The 14,878-nt window shown below is 42.2% G+C and overlaps 1 protein-coding gene across 4 annotated transcripts; it reads right to left on the bottom strand.

Moving 5' to 3' along the window:
• Positions 1-285: 285 nt before the first annotated feature.
• Positions 286-7,005, bottom strand: LOC101053201 (HLA class II histocompatibility antigen, DQ beta 1 chain). 4 transcript variants are annotated; one of them, XM_003926400.3, is made up of 6 exons: positions 6,822-7,004; positions 5,139-5,408; positions 2,358-2,639; positions 1,763-1,873; positions 1,262-1,285; positions 286-650 (listed from the first exon to the last, which is right to left on the bottom strand). In XM_003926400.3, exons 1-6 carry the CDS (start codon positions 6,928-6,930, stop codon positions 637-639), a joined length of 810 nt encoding a protein of 269 aa, XP_003926449.1. In that variant the 5' UTR covers positions 6,931-7,004; the 3' UTR covers positions 286-636. The 4 variants fall into 4 exon arrangements, with proteins under 4 accessions (XP_003926449.1, XP_003926448.1, XP_010335471.1 ...); XM_003926399.3 differs by lacking the exon at positions 1,262-1,285; XM_010337169.3 differs by lacking the exon at positions 286-650 and having other exon boundaries at positions 659-1,285.
• Positions 7,006-14,878: the final 7,873 nt, after the last annotated feature.

Here is a 14,878-nt window from a genome sequence, read left to right as displayed (position 1 = left end):
ACAATTCCACCATGCTTACTTACACAGCACTCACCAAACCAGAAGACAGGCCGGGGTATTCTAAGGCCACTGCACTGAACACCAATATGAAAGAGCCCTGAATAATGTGACAACTGAATTGACTTTCTGCCTCCCTGCCCACCCTTACTTTGCACCCCAAAGTGCTTTCAGTGCCTTTTCAAGGTACAATCCTCCTTCTGGCCATAGATTGGGTTGGTCACCTCAAGGTATGTTCCTTCATTCGGCAGTGATTTCCTGCCTCTGCTCAATTAAGGAAGATCAGAATACGGACAACTCAGAATCATGTTTAATAATGTTAAAAAGCTCTAAAGTCAGGTAACGGTTTTCCTGTGGTTCTCTTGAGCAGTCTGAAGAGAGAACAGAAAAAGAAAGCCCTTGTGGCCTGAGTAGCTGCAGCTGGCCCTGCACAGGCAGAGGCTCTGGGTCAGTGCAGGCAGCAGAGTCACAGCCAGAGCCTTGGGGTGGGATGAAGGATGACCTGGTGGCTGCGTGAGAGCCGCTGTAGGACTCTGATCTCAGGAGGACAGGCTGACACAGGAAGCTGGGAATTCTGGGCAGGATAAGCAGGCATTACAGGAGAGTGATAACCAATCCCAGTTACAATTGTCTCAGGAGTCAGTGCAGGAGCCCTGGAGAAGAGAGACGAGGCATAATCAGCACAGGGTACCCTGGTGGGCCTGCCATCTCCCCCACCCCTCAGGGGCCCCCTGCAGCTTCAGACAGAGAAAGCTGAGGTCCAGGGTGTACCATCGTCACCTCCCCCAAGATCTAAGCAAAGGTGAAATCAGCTCATGAGGACATGGAACTTCAGCTTGATGTAGATGTGTGCGAGGTGGGGGAACAGCTGTCACTCTTCTGGGAAATATGAAGGGTTCAATCTTTTGAGGAAATTGGATGATACCTCATTGGTACCACTAGTGGCCTCTTTCAGTCACTGGAAAATGCCTACAGGAAGTAGCCACCAAAATGTGGCACAAAGTGGGCATCATCCTACTGTCTAACATTTAAGCTGTGGTTCTGCCCCCACATTTCACAAGAAGATGCCACCAAAGCTAAGGCTTGGTTCTAGGGAACAATCTCTGGAGATTCCTAGAAACTGGCAAACTTCTTCCCTAAGTCTTGATCCTCATAGCAGCAAATAGGCCATAAACAGAGACCACTGTGGTCAGGTACACTCAGCTCATGCTCTTTCCTCTTATACCTGCGCCCTCCCCACACTAGATCATGGCTGAAATATTACCTGCTGGAGGAGGCCCTTGAGGTCCTACAAAAGGAAGTTATGCAGAGAAAGGTTTCATTACACAAACAGCCACTTTCTCACCCAAAATGAAAATGACACACGTGACTTAGAGTTATATTCTCTTCCCACCCATGTTCTTCGAGGCCTTAAGCACCTAATTTAAAATCCTCTAAAACAAAGGAAATTGTGACTAGAAGGCAAGAAGGCCGAGGCTCTGACCCTCTTAATGGAGGAATCTTTTATAAGTAGCCAGTGAGACAATGGTGAACAGTAAGGCCATCCTGGAATAAGCTTAATCAGTTAGCTCCGGCAGCGCTACCATTCACCCAGTAAAATCAGATTCCAATGCTTCCTCCAATCCTGTCCTGTCTCTTCCCACCTCCAGCCCAGCCTTCTTCTTCTCAGGGTCAGGAGGAAATAGCTACATCTAGAGACAGGTCCTCTCTGAACAGAGGGTCTGGGTCACAGCACATCTTCCCCTTTTCCCCTGGGGTTCCTCACCTTTCTGACTCCTGTGATGGATGACAAGGCCAAGCCCGAGGAAGATCAGCCCCAGCACGAAGCCTCCAACACCACTCAGCATCTTGCTCTGGGCAGATTCAGACTGAGCCCCTAAGAAGCAGAGACTGAGTGTCAGTATTTGTCCCATATCCCTTAGCTGAAGTCCAGTCTGAGGTACAGGATATGAAGGCATCAAAGGAACATAGTTCTCCATTCAGACCAACCTAAGGGAGGGAAAGACCAGTTCTTGGATACAGTGAGTAGGTGAGAGAGCAGGGAAGCAGATCTCCACTCCTCAGGAACTCATCTACAAACCTTAGACCCTAATATCCCAGTCACCAGTCCTAATAATCAGTCCCTCAGATCTACCAGGACTGGAATGCAGAGCAACAGTATGTAATGTCCCTAGCATCTGGAAAAGTGATGAGATCAGGATTCTTCTGATGCACTTGCCATCAGAAGAGGTGCTCTAGTCTCCTGTGATTCCCAGCTCAGTAGTGACATCAGGGATAACAGATGAGAAGGGATGGGTCAGAAGCAGCTCTGCACTTTGTCTTGTGGGGCCCACAGCAACAGAAACACAGTATCTTCTTACGCCACTCCACGGTGATGGGGCTCTGGAGGCTGGGGTGCTCCACATGGCAGGTGTAGATGTCTCCACGCTGGGGGGTCATTTCCAGCATCACCAGGATCTGGAAGGTCCAGTCACCGTTCCTAATAAGCGGGGTGGACACAATGCCGGCTGTCTGCTCCTGGTCATTCCGAAACCACCGGACTTTGATCTGGCCTGGATAGAAATCTGTCACCGAGCAGACCAGCAGGTTGTGGTGATTGAGGGCCTCTGTCCTGGATGGGGAGATGGTCACTGTAGGCTTCTCTGAGGGCAGTAACAGACAGGAAAAGACACAGGAGTGAGATGTGAGACCACACAGCACATCTACCATGAGGAAATGTCCCTCCTTGGAACCAGAATGGAAAGATACCTGGAGTCCAAGTCTTGGATTAAGGATCATTCAACAAATATAAATTTGACAATTACTGAGACTCCAAAGATAAATGACATATTATGGTCCCTGCCTTTATAGAATGTGCAACATAGTAACAGATACCAAAAAAAAAAAAAAAAGAATATTATTTCAAAAGTTCATAATATTTGGGAAAAAAATGTAGGCAGGCCTTGAATAACAAACAGCACTGATCAAACATCATGTTTGCCCACACCTCAATTTCTTTATCTTCTCAGATTGCGGCTCATAGGGGAAAAAAAAAAACAAAAACCATACACACCTTTCCCTGTGTCTTTTACACATCTCATCCTTTACCTTCATTGCATTTCCTTTGTTCTCTTAGTGTGAAACTATATTAAATAGTTAATGTATGCTTTCTTTATTTGGTAATATGTTCTCTCATTTTCTTTTTTTCCTCAATTTCTTTTTAACACACAAGTGAGTTTAATTACTACCTGTCTACCCTACACCATTCCCTTGCTATTGAGAATTAAATTACTTTCTTATTTTGAAATCAGACATTATCATGTATATTCTCCATAGAAAATATTCTAAGATCCATGCAGAGATCAGCCTGGGTTAATAAGCCTGTAATGTGAACATATAAGTATAACTGGGATTTGCAGAGGTCAGCAAGTGGCACCCCGATTAATGGCACTCATGAGCCATCATCCAGAAGGAATGCGGTTTCTGCTTGGACTTGAACATTTCTTTAGGTTCTCCTTCCTGGAGTCTGACTGAAATCACAGTCAGCTATGTGGCCTAATAAGATTTGTTCATCTTAAACAGATTGGAAATAAAATTAGAGGGCACTAATTTATGAGAAAAGATGATAAAATAAATTATATGGAAATAGAACTGAAATAGCAAAAATATAAGAACTTGCTGGCATTAGGATGTGAGTCAAAAGAAGGCAAGGGAGTACAAAGTAAATTAAAAGTTTTGTGAACCTGTATAGATAACACTGGGGTCAGTGTTAGGGATTGATTAATCAGTGAATTTTCAATGCCTTCAAAGTATCATTTTGTCCCATTGACATGGAGAATAAACAGGAATAGACTCATTGCTGCTTCTGGTCAAAACTGGATTTAACAAGGCTTTACGTCCCTTAGACTCTGTAGATGTGTGGTAAAGAACATAAAGAATGTTGTGTAGTTTGAGAGGCTTAAGGTCTTGGTAAGTAATTGTGGGCTGGTTACTTAAAGTGTTTATTATGTACCAATATTAGGATATATAAAGTGGTGATGCTAATCTCTAATGCACAGGTAACTGTGAGATTAAATGGCATAACATAGATGGTATTTGATAAGGCAACTATCTAGAAATAAGTGCTGACTAAATGAGTAAAATTGACTTCCAGAATGCTTATTCCTGAAGTGGAGAGTGATGGGGGGAGGGGAGATCCTAGGCTAAAAGCAACGTGAAACTTTTTATCCAATAATTTAATGCCATCAATTTATTTATTCCAAAACTTCTGCTCTTTGCATTGTGCCATTTGTTCAGCTTTTCTAGGAAATTAAAACTCTGCCTTACAACATCATTCAAATGTTGTTTTTATTTTAGCAAACACTTTTTTCCTCAAACTTTGGTTTCACAAACTGTTAAGATCCAAATCACTAAGAGTTTACTTTAAAGCATTAAGCAAAATGATAGAAAATAATTAATAAAGTCCAGTTTTAAGGCTCTGTTTACCTCTGTTTTTTTCTTGAACCTTAGTGGATGGGCAGCTGAGTACATTTATTCATTAATTTAATAGATCATTGAGCCCACACCACATACCAGTCAATGTGTCAGGTACCAGGCACGCAATAATTAAAACAGTCTCTCACCTCAAGGAGCTCCATCATTAGAGCCATTTAAGAAAACAGAATTAGGATGAATAATGATTTGAAGCCAAAAGTCAAAATATCTTATATCACGACTGTAACTGCTGGAGGCCCTGCGCGCCGTCGTGGGGCAGCCCTATCTCCACCAGGCCAAGCCTGAAGCTTCCTGCGGGGAGAGCCGTGCACGTGGGCCTCGCTGGGTGGGGCGGTGCTAGCGGGGCGGGCATTCAGGGCAGAGAGAACAGCTTAGCAAAGGTAAGGCCCGAGGAGGAAAACGCATAAGGCACAAGATGAGAACGTGCACAACAGAGGACGAGGCCGACGGACCGGGAGGCTGGGGCGACACTAGGCAGCCTGCCCAACTCTGCCCGTCCCTCCGCTCTGCCCTAGTTCCCCGCCCCTCCGAGGCACCTGCCCCCAGCGCCCCCGCCGCCGCCTCCGGTCCCCTGGGACCGAACGAACAGGGCTCAGGTTCGCCCCTCGCAGCACAGAGACTCGGGCCCCGGGCAGGGGTGGGCCGCCTGGAGGGGCGACGCCGCTCACCTCGCCGCTGCAAGATCGCGGGGAACTCCAACTGATAGTTGTGTCTGCACACCGTGTCCAGCTCCGCCCGGGTGCTCTCCAGGAAGTCCTTCTGGCTGTTGAAGTACTTGGCGTGAGGCCGCCCCAGCGGCGTCACCGCCCAGAACTCCCCCACGTCGCTGTCGAAGCGCGCGAACTCCTCTCGGTTATAGACGTATTTGGTCACAAGACGCACGCGCTCCGTCCCGTTGGTGAAGTAGCAGAGACCCTTAAACTGGAACACGAAATCCTCTGCGGGGAATCACCTGCCGGTCAGTCAGGCCGCAACCCGGCCCCAGCCCCGCCGCCCTGACCCGGACCGGAGCTCCGGAACCGCCCGCGCGACCTCCCGTTCCCGCCGGCCGGTGCCTCCTGTTCCAGACCTGGGACTCTCCCTCCCTGCGGCTCTGCCCAGCCCCGCCCGCCCTCTCGGGGGTCCCGGAATCCACCTTCCTGCAGTGGGGAAACGGAGGAAAGCCTGTCCCTGCCTAAGCTGGGAACTGAGCAAAGAGGCCGTCGGGCTGATTTTACATGAACCTCTGTACTGAGAGGGATCAGGGCGTTCTCGCATGAAATCCCATTTTCCATGGAGCTCCTGGGAAGCTTAGAGATAAAATTATCCACATAAACTTGAGAATTAAAAAAATGACGAGACAGGTCCGGGAATTAAGCCCGGTCTTCGTTCTGAGACGGTATTCTTTTGGTCCCTGCATAAAATAACTTCCTTCCCATGCTGGATTTACCCTCCTAAGTGCCGTATGAGGTTCACAAACTTCCGTGTTAGAAGGACCTACACCTCTGAGTCCTAGAAAGAAACACTTATTCATGGAAAGAGCACAAGCTTTTGAATTTGATTAACGAGATTCCAGTTAAACTGCGGCAGTCACCAGCTTGGGCAGGTTATGTAACAGAATATCCATAATACAAGTATAATTGTGTAAAAGAAAATCATATCTACACACAGGATGTTAGAAGGAGTGAGGGAGAGAATATATATGAAGTATTGTCCTGTGTCTGAAATGAATGGTTTCACATTATTCGTTACTTCCCTTCTTTACATCCTCTTTTCTACTAAATTCAGTCCACCATCAACTCAGGTCTCTGAATCTCACTCAAGTCAACCATTTGTCATAAATCAGTGAAACCTGAAGACTCCCTGCCTGTGGTCAGCCAGTCAGCTTCCCTCAGTACCAAGATTTTGCCTCCGCAAATGCTCCACTCAGTCAGGAACACAGACTCCTTTTTCGCAAATACGGAGACTGCAGACACCATTGCTGCCTTACATTTCCTAACGCAGGATCTCATAATATTTAGTCCAGGCAAAGTCACGGGGCACGCTGAAATGACAAATCCTGCTGTGTCTTTGGAGAAATTCATATCTTCAAAAATGACCCCATGCTCACTTTGTGCTATCACTGGTAGTAAATGTACGCTTTGTCTCCTCTTTCCTTTCCCAGGGTTAAGCCTGTAGGATGGGGATCGGATTGTCCTCATCTCATCACTAAAAGATAAATGGTAATGCAACATAGCTCTCTTTCCCAAAAGAGAGGAAATGTTGTTAAAAGATTGTGTCGGAGACCACAGAGGTCACCACCCCAATACCCCAGCCCAAGGAGAGCCTGTTCCCAAAGTGGCTGCTCTCCAGAGCATCTGCTCTGAACTTACGGGGAGAGTCTCTGCCCTCAGCCACTGGGCTGCTCAGCATCGCCAGCATCAAGGTCACAGCTGCTGCCCGAAGTCCTCCGGGGATCCGCAAGGCCTTCTTCCAAGACATAATTGAGATGAAGGGAAAAGTAGTGAGCTCGGAGCTGATGGATCTGATGTACCTGCCAGGAAGAATAAAAAGCTCCGGATGTTTCCATGCGTGGTAGGATTGGATGGTCCCTTGAAAAGGAACCAATCAGCACTGGAGCTGAAGGACCTCATCTGTCTCTGGGCAGACATTTTTGTGTGAAGGTTCTCAATCCAGTGCCTGGCACTGTATGACTTCTTCAAATTGCACTGGATGAATATTTGAGGTGAAAATTCCTTCTCAATTATAGAAGAGCTGAAGATTGAATGCCTAAGGGATTTTAAGCAGCAAAAGAAAAATGCGATTCAACAGTAAAAATCTTTGTAATACTGAGTAAAAAGCTGTTGTTTTTATACTTGAGATTTTTAATGGGGCAAATTAAGTGGGGATTATATTTCAGGGGAGATAAAATTGCTGTTATAGAAATTGTTACTGCTGTTGTCTCAGACACCCTGAGGAGTCTTAAGTTTTGGTGAGAAGAGCAAAGTTCTTAGAAGGAAATAATGGTGAGCTGCAGTTCCACCACTAATGTGCTTTAAGGGAGTCAACAAATTACTGAATTTATTTTTGCCCCAGGCTTCTCTTTGTAAAATGTGGATCATGTTTCATGTATTTTACATCTAGATCTTCACATATATAAATTTAAGATTAATATGACTTGTTTAATATTACAAAAGTCTCCTCAACTGTTACGTGTAACTATCTGGTATTAATATGTGGAAAAAAAAAACAAGCAAAAAAAAATTGACACCACCCATGATGTTAAATGATTCTTCATCATGCAAGAATATATTGTATTTATGCTCTTCGAGTGAAAGTATTTGAAAAGTTAATTAAGTTGACATTTCTTTTTTAAGTTCTTCAGCTGTTTAAATCCTCCCTGAACCATGAAATAGGTGCATCTGATATCAGCAAAGACACAACATGCAAGCCTTTATTCAGAAGACACAGTCATGTTTAGTTTTGAGGAGAGACAGCAAAAGCTGTAGAGAAGCATTTCCTGGTCCTGAATAGTATTAATGATGGAGAAAATGTTTAGAGTCACAGATTTTACCGTGCCAGCCCTAAACATCAAATGGCAGAGGTATCAATTGGTTTTTTTAATTCTATATTTTTTATTTAACAGTTCCTCATGGACATATCTATATCAGTGTGTTTTCATAAATAAACTTATAACTTAACAGGCTCCTCTTGCCGGTGACTAGGGGCAGTACCAATGGTTATGAAGCAATTAGAACAATGCCTGGCAAACATTGCTTCTCACCCCAACCAAGACAATAAATATCTCCACCCTCTTCTTCTGTCCCTTTCTTTCTTTCTCTTCCCAAATTTCAGGTTCTGCTTTTAAAGCAGAGAATACAATCTAAAATCAGAATGTAAGTTTACCAGGTAAAAAGAAAGGGAAGAGGCAACAGCAAGAGGTTTGCAATAGTGGCACAGGAAAGCGTTGAGTCACTCCAATATTCTGTATTATTCAGTGCATAGTTTAGAGCACCTGAGACTGGGAAAGTTGCCACTGGGCATCCAGCAGCAGTGCTGTATGGTGTACTGAGGATCACAGTAACCCCAGTCTAAGGAGGGTCTCCACTGCTGTGATGGACGCATAAAGGAGGAACCATACTCACACCTGGAATGGAGTTGGGGGCAAGGAATAATAAGCAGACAGACCTGAAGGTGCCCTCAATGCCTTTCCTCAGCCCCTACCTCAGCGTCCCTCAGAATAGAGATCTCTAATCCATCCTCTCCATCCTGTCTAAGGAAAAAACTTCCCATGGGTTTACTATGAGGCAAAGGCTGCGTCAGACCTGGGGATTCCCCAGTGCCACAGGCCTCTTCACACAGACTTTTCAGCTAGCAACAAGTGTTGCTTTACAGCATTTTTCTGATTGGCTAAAACCTCATCGAAAAGGTTTTGCTTTGGGCTTCTGCCAGCTGTGTCTGCCTGACCCAGCCTTCTCTGCAGTTGTCTGCCCTGGCCCTATCCCTGCTGCTTTCTTTATTCAGGGCATTCAGGCAGAAGAAGGCCAGAGAAGAAATAAACTAGGTTAAGCATCCTTATTCTGTGTGCCTCACCTGAGTCGCCTGCCTGGCCTCTGTGAGGGCAGAGCAATTACGATGAGGGTGTGCACACCCCATGTGGGTAGATGAGCTAAAAAGACACTGCCATTAGTAGGAGAGGGGGGTGTCGGTGTTACAGTAGGGAGATTCTCTTCAAGGGACATCCTCTCTTCCGTCAGGGTGGAAGAAAAAGTCGTGGATTCCTTTGTGAAAATCAAGGGAGAAATCATCTTCCCTGGTCAGCATCTCTTGGAATCTGTGCTTGGTCAGTGGAGTTGAATGTAAACATAGGAGCCACCCTGTCACCAGAAGGACCATCCAGGACCCTGCCCTGCATTTGCTTCACGAATAAAGAATCACTTTATATTCTGAAAGGTTCTGTGGCCTCCTTAATGCCAATGGTAATATAACTACAAATGCTGCCCCATAATATTGTTTTCCTTTAATTAAAATTTATCAAGCAATTATCTCTAAATTTTTCAAAATATTTTTGAAGCTACTTACTTATTTCTCTTATATCAACTTCTAGGTAACCAGTTATATATAAGAATTTTTCATGGCATGTATAAATTAGGTCCTTTCTCTTGGCACAAATTTAACTCTTTAAAATCTCAGTCTAGAGAATCTGAAGAAAGACCCAGAACAGCAGCATTCAGAGGCTGTGTTCAGACAGTACCTCCTACAAGCAAGTGGCCATGGGGGAACTCCAGGGTGGAAGTTAGGTAAGAATTGGAGGACAATGGAGGATGAAGTAGGAGTATGGGGAAAGCTTTAGCAGGAAGATAAAAAATCAGGTGATACAAGGCATTTGAAACATTTGAGGGGAAATGAGGAACGTGGGTGATCTTGTCCAGACCTCACCAGTCCCATGGCTCCTCATGTTCTATGAAAATGGCCCTTGAAGACAGAAAAAGATTGGAACAAAAACCCAAGCTGCCTGCTGTGGATATGCTGTACAATGAAGCTTTGTTTCCTGATCTATCTCTTCAGGTTCCTTCTTCCTGTCAATCTCCTCATCCATGCATCGCCTCAGTTAGACCACTGGTGATTAAACCACCCAGAGCCAACCTACACATGTCACTCATTCCAACACAACTCTGTTTGCCTCTAATTTTGGTTCCATAGTGATGCCTGGGATATTTCCAGAGACAGGTCTTCCCCCAGCCTCTGGATTCATAGCCACCATATTCCTTCATTCCCCCCAAAAATCTTAACTATCTCTTTGTGAGATCTTTGTAATGTCTGTCTCCTTCTTCTGTAAGTTCTTACCAGTAAAGAGAGGCCCTAATATTCAGCCATATAAAATATAAATATATAGTTACTGAGTACTTAAACCCATATCCTCATACTGAAGAACTCATGTGTCCAAGAACTCAACTCAAGGTCACGGTTCATGCAAAACGGTAACATTAGCAGTAATATTTTTGGGAGAGTACTTTTAATCTTCAAATAGGAAAACTTATGATATTCCATTTAAACCACAATGACATATCACCTCACATCTGTTCGAATGGCTATTATCAAAAAGACAAAAGATAACAAGTGTTAACAGGGATGTAGACAAAAGGAAACATTTGTACACTGTTGATGGGAGGGTAAATTAGTACAACCATTATGGAAAACAGTATGGAAGTAGTTAAAAATACAACTATCATATGGTGTAGTAATCCCATTTGCAGTATGCAAAGAATTTAAAATTAATATGTTGAATATATAGCTATACCCCTGTGTTCCTTGCAGCATTATCCACAATAGAATCAATGTGTGTCATTCAGAAGATGAATAGATAAAGAAAATGAGGTATGTATACACAATTAAATCCTATTCCAGCTTTAAAAACAAAGAAATCCTCTTTTAAGCCAAAAAGTGACTGAAGTAAGTTTCAATCAATTTTATTTTGGCAAGGTTGAGGAAGACACCTGGGAAAAACACAAATCACAGGAGCATCTGTGATCCAGGTTTTTGCCATAGAGTGTTTTGAGAACTTCAGTATTTAAAGGGGAAAGAGCAAGCAAGAGGGGAAGGAGAAAAAAAGAAGGAAGTATAGCCAATGACACAAATGGTTATATTCCTGAGTCTTTGATTAGCCTCAGTAAATCTATACTTTACCTGTGAAAAGAAAATAGAGGAGAAAGTTGATTATAAATTGTCTTGTGCTCAGTAAGTCTACATTTTACATAAAATTAAGTAAACATGTGAAAAGAGGGAAGGAGTAGAGGAAACAAGGTTATAATGTGAGGCTGTGAAATTACCGTTATCTGTTTGGGAACAGAAGGAAGACAGTATTGGTGCCTCAGTCCACAAGATTAACTTTCCCTCTGGCATAGTGAGTTTGGGGTCCCGAGACTCTGTTTCTCCTTCACACTGTCATTTGTGACAACATGCATGAACTTAGAGGACACTATGCTAACTGAAATAAGCCAGACATGGAAACACAAGAAATATATGGTCTTTCTTATATGAGGAATCTAAAAAATCACAGGGGGAGGGGCGGGCTGGTCTTTCCCATGCTATTCTCATAACAGTGAATAAACCTCACAAGATCTGATGGGTTTATCAGGGGTTTCTGCTTTTGCTTCTTCCTCATTTTCTCTTGTGGCAGCCATATAAGAAGTGCCTTTTGCCTCCCATCACCATTCTGAGACCTCCCTAGCCATGTGGAACTGTAAGTCCAATTAAACCTCTTTTTCTTCCCAGTCTCAGGTGTGTCTTTATCAGCAGCTTGAAAATGAACTAATACACTCAGTAATAGAATTGCTGAGTCAAATAGTGTTTTTGGTTCTGGGTCTATGAGGAATTGCCACAGTCTTCCACCATGGTTGAACTAATTTACATTCCCACCAACGGTGAAAAAGTGTTTCTTTTTCTCTGAAGCCTCCCCAGCATTTGTTATTTCTTGACTTTTTAGTAATCGCCATACTGACTGGCATGAGATATGGTATCTCAATGTGATTTTGATTTGCATGTCTCTAATGATCAGTGATGTTAAGCTTTTTTCATATGTTTGTTTGCTACATAAATGTCTTCTTTTGAGAAATGTCTGTTTACATCTTTTGCAAACTTTTAAATTAGATTTTTTGTGTTTTCTTTTTCTTGCAAATTTGTTTAAGTTCCCTGTAGACTCTGGATATAAGACTTTTGTAAGATGGATAGGTTGCAAAATTTTTCTCACATTCTGTGGGTTGTCTGCTCACTCTGTTGATAGTTTATTTTGCTGTACAGAAGCTCTTTAGTTTAATTAGATATCATTTGTCAGTATTTGCTTTTGTAGCAATTGCTTTTGATGTTTTTGTCATGAAATCTTTGTCCATGTCTATTCCTTGAATAGTCTTGCCTAAAGTCTCTTCTAGGGTTTTTATAGTTTGGGTTTTATATTTAAGCCTTTAATCCATAGTGAGTTAATTTTTGTATAAGGTGTAAAAAAAAGGACCCAGTTTCAACTTTATGCATATCGCTAGCCAGTTCTCCCAGCACCATTTATTAAATAGGGAATCCTTTCCCCATTGCTTGTTTTTATCATGTTTTTGAAGATCAAATGGTTATAGATGGGTGGTCTTCTGAGTTCTGTTTTCTGCCTCATTGGTCTGTTTTTGTACCAGTACCATGCTGTTTTGGTTACTGCAGCCTTGTAGTATAAAGTCAGATAGCATGATGTCTCCAGCTTTGTTCTTTTTGCTTAGGATAATTGTTTTGGCTATATGGGCTCTTTTATGGTTCCATGTGAAATTTTAAATAGTTTTGTCTAATTCTGTGAAGAATGTCAGTGGTAGTTTTGTGGAAATAGCATTGAATCTACAAATTACTTTGGGCAATATGGCCATTTTCATGATACTGATTTTTTTCTATTCATGAGCATGGGATGTTCGTCCATTTGTTTGCGTCCTCTCTGATTTCCTTGAGCAGTGGTTTGTATATCTCCTTAGGGAGGTTCTTCCCTTCCCTTGTTAGCTATATTCCTAGGTATTTATTCTCTTTCTAGCAATTGTGAATGGGAGTTCACTCATGATTTGGCTCTGCTTCTTGTTGGTGTATAGGAATGCTAGTGATTTATGCACATTAAGTTTGCATCTTGAGACTGCTGAAGTTGCTTATGAGCTTAAGGAGCTTTTGGGCTGAGACAATGGATCTAGGATCTAGGATTATGTCATTTGCAAAAAAAAAAAAAAAAAAAAAAACACACACACACACAATTTGTTCTTCTCTTCCTATTTGAGTACACTTTATTTCTTTTTCTTGCCTGATTGCCCTGACCAGAAATTCCAATGCTGGTTGAATAGGAGTGGTGAAAGAGGGTATTGTTGTTTTTTGTGGGTTTTTAAGGAGAATGCTTCTGGCTTTTGCCCATTCAATATAATATTGTTTGTGGGTTTGTCATAAATGACTCACTATTTTGAGGGATGTTCCTTCAATACCTAGTTTATTAAGAGTTTTTAACATGAAAGGATGTTGAATTTTGTTTAAGGCCTTTTCTGTGTATATTGAGATAATCATGTGGTTTTTGTCTTTAGTTCTGTTTATAATGAATTATGTTTATTGATTTGCATTTGTTGAAACAGCCTGGCATCTGGGGGATGAAGCCAACTTGATTGTGATGAAGAAACTTTTTGATATGCAGCTGGATTAGGTTTGCCAGTATTTTATTGAGGATTTTTGTATCAGTATCCACCAGGGATATTGGCCTGAAGTTTTCTTTTTTTGTTGTTGTTGTATCTCTGTCAGGTTTTGGTATCAGAATGATGCTGATCTCATCAAATAAGTTAGAGAGGAGTCCCTCCTTTTCAAGTATTTGGAATAGCTTCAGAAGAAATTGTACCAGCTTCGCTTTGTACCTCTGGTGGAATTCAGCTGTAAATCTATCTGGTCCTGGGCTTTTATTTTTGTTGGTAGGCTATTTATTATGCCTCAATTCCGGAACTCATTATTGGTCTACTAAGAGACTCAACTTCTTTCTGGTTCAGTCTTGGGTGGGTATATGTGTCCAGGAATTTCTATTAGATTTTCTAGTGTATGTGCATAGAGGTGTTTATAGTATTCTCTAATGGTTGTTTGTATTTCCATGGGATCAGCGGTGATATCTCCTTTATCATTTTTTATAGCGTCTATTTGATTTTTCTATTATTCTTTATTAGTCTAGCTGGCAGTCTGTCTATATTATTTTTTTCAAAAGAACAGCTCTTGAATTCATTGATTTTTGAAGGGTTTATCTCCTTCACTTCCAATCTGATCTTTGTTATTTCTTGTCTTCTGCTAGCTTTGGAGTTTTTTTGTTCTTGGTTCTCTAGTTCTTCTAGTTGTGACATTAGGACGTCAACTGGAGATCTTTCTAGCTTTATGGTGTGTGCATTTAGTGCTATAAATTTACCCTTAACACTACATTAGCTGCATCCCAGAGATTCTGATACGTTTTCTCTTTCTTCTCATTAGTTTCAAAGAACTTCCTGATTTCTGCATTAATTTCATCATTTACCCAGGAATCACACAGGAGCAGGTGGTTCAATTTCCATGTAGTTGTGTGGTTTTGAATGAGTTTCTTAATCCTGAGTTCTAATTTGATTTTACTATGGTCTGAGAGACAGTTTGTTATGATTTCAGTTCTTTTGCATTTGCTGATGAGTTTTACTTCCAATTATGTGATCAATTTTAGAGTAAATGCCATGTGGAACCAAGAATGTATATTCTGTTATTTTTGGGTGAAGAGTTCTGTAGATATGTATCAGGTCCACTTGATCCAGAGCTGAGTTCAAGTCCTGAATATCTGTGTTAATTTTCTGTTTCAATGATATGTCTAATATTAACAGGGATGTGTTAAAGTCTCCCACTATTATTGTGTGAGAGTCTAAGTGTCTTTGTAGGTATCTAAGAATTTGTTTAA

The sequence above is a fragment of the Saimiri boliviensis genome, chromosome 4, assembly GCF_048565385.1.
Source record: "Saimiri boliviensis isolate mSaiBol1 chromosome 4, mSaiBol1.pri, whole genome shotgun sequence".
Lineage (NCBI taxonomy): Eukaryota > Metazoa > Chordata > Mammalia > Primates > Cebidae > Saimiri > Saimiri boliviensis.
The sequence above is the reverse complement of the archived record's forward strand: the minus strand, read 5'-3'. Positions and strand labels throughout refer to the sequence as shown.

Coding starts and splice junctions, on each gene's coding strand:
- LOC101053201 (XM_010337168.2), bottom strand. CDS start 6,930: ATGTCTTGGAAGAAGGCCTTGCGGATCCCCGGAGGACTTCGGGCAGCA. Junction 5,409..6,821: donor TGAGGGCAGAGACTCTCCCC/GTAAGTTCAGAG, acceptor GATTCCCCGCAG/AGGATTTCGTGTTCCAGTTT. Junction 2,640..5,138: donor CGCGATCTTGCAGCGGCGAG/GTGAGCGGCGTC, acceptor TACTGCCCTCAG/AGAAGCCTACAGTGACCATC.